Raw genomic sequence first — 2,065 nt, 5'->3', positions numbered from 1 at the left:
GAATATTATGGTTCCGGAAGCTTCACGCGATGTAGAGCTCAACATGTTGCGGCCTATAATCTCGTTTTAAGTGCTACATCTAGAATTCATTGGTAGGTTTCGAGATGACGCTCAAATTGACCTAGCGAATGTCCTTTCTGACCATAGCTCCTCCCTCAGGCAAAGCATATTTTGCTAAATGTCGAAGTTAAACTGATTTGAGAGGAGAGACTAGCAAGGATCAATGTGTACGCGTCCGTAGGTTATTGAGGAGTTTCATCCCACTCTTAGAAATTGCCTTCGGTACAGGATGCGCGATACTGTAGAGCGTACGTCATACGATTCTTAAATTAATATAAGTGTTATGGTTTAATTAGGAAGAGTCCTGTCGTGACTAATAAAAGCTACCTATGAATAATTGGTCACAAACCAGATATAGCTAGACTTCTTCGAGAAAGTACGCCCCGTTACAGACTTGAGTTTTGGGGTTGGGATAACTCCCATAGAGTTCTAAAAGGGGAGCCAATTTCGAGACGTACTGATAACCAAGAGTTTTTTAGGAGTTCCGGGATGACCCACCTTTTGAACTCTCTGACAGATTTTGCGGTTCTGCTGAGACTAGCTTTGGTGACTTGATATTCGAATTCGTCTTGTAGGGTAGTGACCGCTTTATCAGTATAGCACAGTGGTCAACCGAAGAAGGCATTTGTGGAGGGGAAGAGGGGACAACGGAGTGCAGCCGTCGCCGGCCACGATTAGGGAACGCAGGACTGCTATCCAAGCTGCGGGGGATTTCTAGCTTCATTGTCCCTCGTAGACGCACCACCGGTTATATCACGAGCGACATTTAGCGCCACGCCTACATCAAGGCCTGGCTATCATGGCGGAAGGTCAGCAAACTTCAGGCCGCAGACAAGGTCTATGATTCGATAATAGACAGGAGCGATACTGAAATGTTGGACGTCCATCCTGTCAATCGATCATTTGGAAATCTATAAACCACCAATCGTAACGTTGGACACGGATGGAACTATCCCCTCTAGCCCTTGAATAAATGCCGACCTCTTTTCGCATTTTGGCGGACGTTTATAACTCCCTCGAATTATAGTAGGGCTCAGGACTTATAAAAGTAACATAACTCACCTGTGTGTCGGACTCACTTACTGTACCTCTGACTGCTACACACACCAAAAGAACCTCACCCGCATGGAGTCCACCCCCCTCAGGCATCGCCTGCGTATGCCCCCATTTACACGACGTTCTCGACTGAAACTTTACTATAATAACATTCTATTAGAGCGTGAATTTCACGGCGAGAAATGGTATTTCATCCTGTTGGAGCCAATTTGGGTCCCTAAAGGGAGTCTGGAGGGGAACGGCGTGAAGGCCGACAGATTCGCGGTCTGTGACCATCCCGACTTCCGGTTCAAACCCACGCCATATCGCGAGGAAGCTACGGCCAAACCATCTAGCGCCAGCACGGCTGAAACTTCATATTTCATCTCCAGTGATGAGGGGGAAGGGGAGACCGAAGCGACGCCATCAGCTGGCTCGGAAGAGGAGCAAGGTCAGGCTACAGTACTGAAGCTAGGACGACAAGAGGAAATATCTGCATCAGGCGCTCTTCGTGAAGTCCACATTTCAGGGAGGCGACGGTAACTCTGACATAGCTACAATATCGTGCTCTGGGCGTTAAAACTCCCACACTCAGAATTCTTATCTTCAGTCGGTTTTTGTGTGTGTGATCGCTGCGTAGCACTTCCAGACGGCCTCGAGGACATCCTGATTGATGATTGTCGAATCATCTCCCTCTTCGAGTAGAAAAATGCAACCTGTGGGTTGGCCTCTCTCCCAGAACTGAGAGACGGTCCTGGTGCGCAAACCACTCTCCGGATCGAGTACGATGAAGCCTCGGTGCGACTTCGCGCTTAACTGAGGCAAATCTCCCCATCGAATTGAACCATGAGATAGCACCTCATTCCTCCGAACGATAAACACTGGGACCCGTGGGTCGAGCGCCACGTCGCCGCCGAGGGTGGCAAGGTCCCGATCTCCCCACGGCGGCGACGTCAAGCGGCTGCCGTCA

The 2,065-nt window shown here is 49.3% G+C and overlaps 1 protein-coding gene across 1 annotated transcript; it reads left to right on the top strand.

The window, feature by feature from the left end:
- Positions 1–1,276: 1,276 nt before the first annotated feature.
- PV07_12747 (uncharacterized protein) lies at positions 1,277–1,638 on the top strand (the record flags this gene model as incomplete). The annotated part of the gene is made up of 1 exon (XM_016400309.1): positions 1,277–1,638. A coding segment is annotated over one exon (362 nt), but the record flags the coding sequence as incomplete, so codon positions are not given.
- Between the last annotated feature and the right edge of the window lie 427 nt (positions 1,639–2,065).

Source organism: Cladophialophora immunda, assembly GCF_000835495.1.
Source record: "Cladophialophora immunda strain CBS 83496 unplaced genomic scaffold supercont1.111, whole genome shotgun sequence".
Taxonomy (NCBI): Eukaryota; Fungi; Ascomycota; class Eurotiomycetes; order Chaetothyriales; family Herpotrichiellaceae; genus Cladophialophora; species Cladophialophora immunda.
Note: the sequence above shows the minus strand (reverse complement) of the source record. Positions and strands in the feature narration are given on the sequence as shown.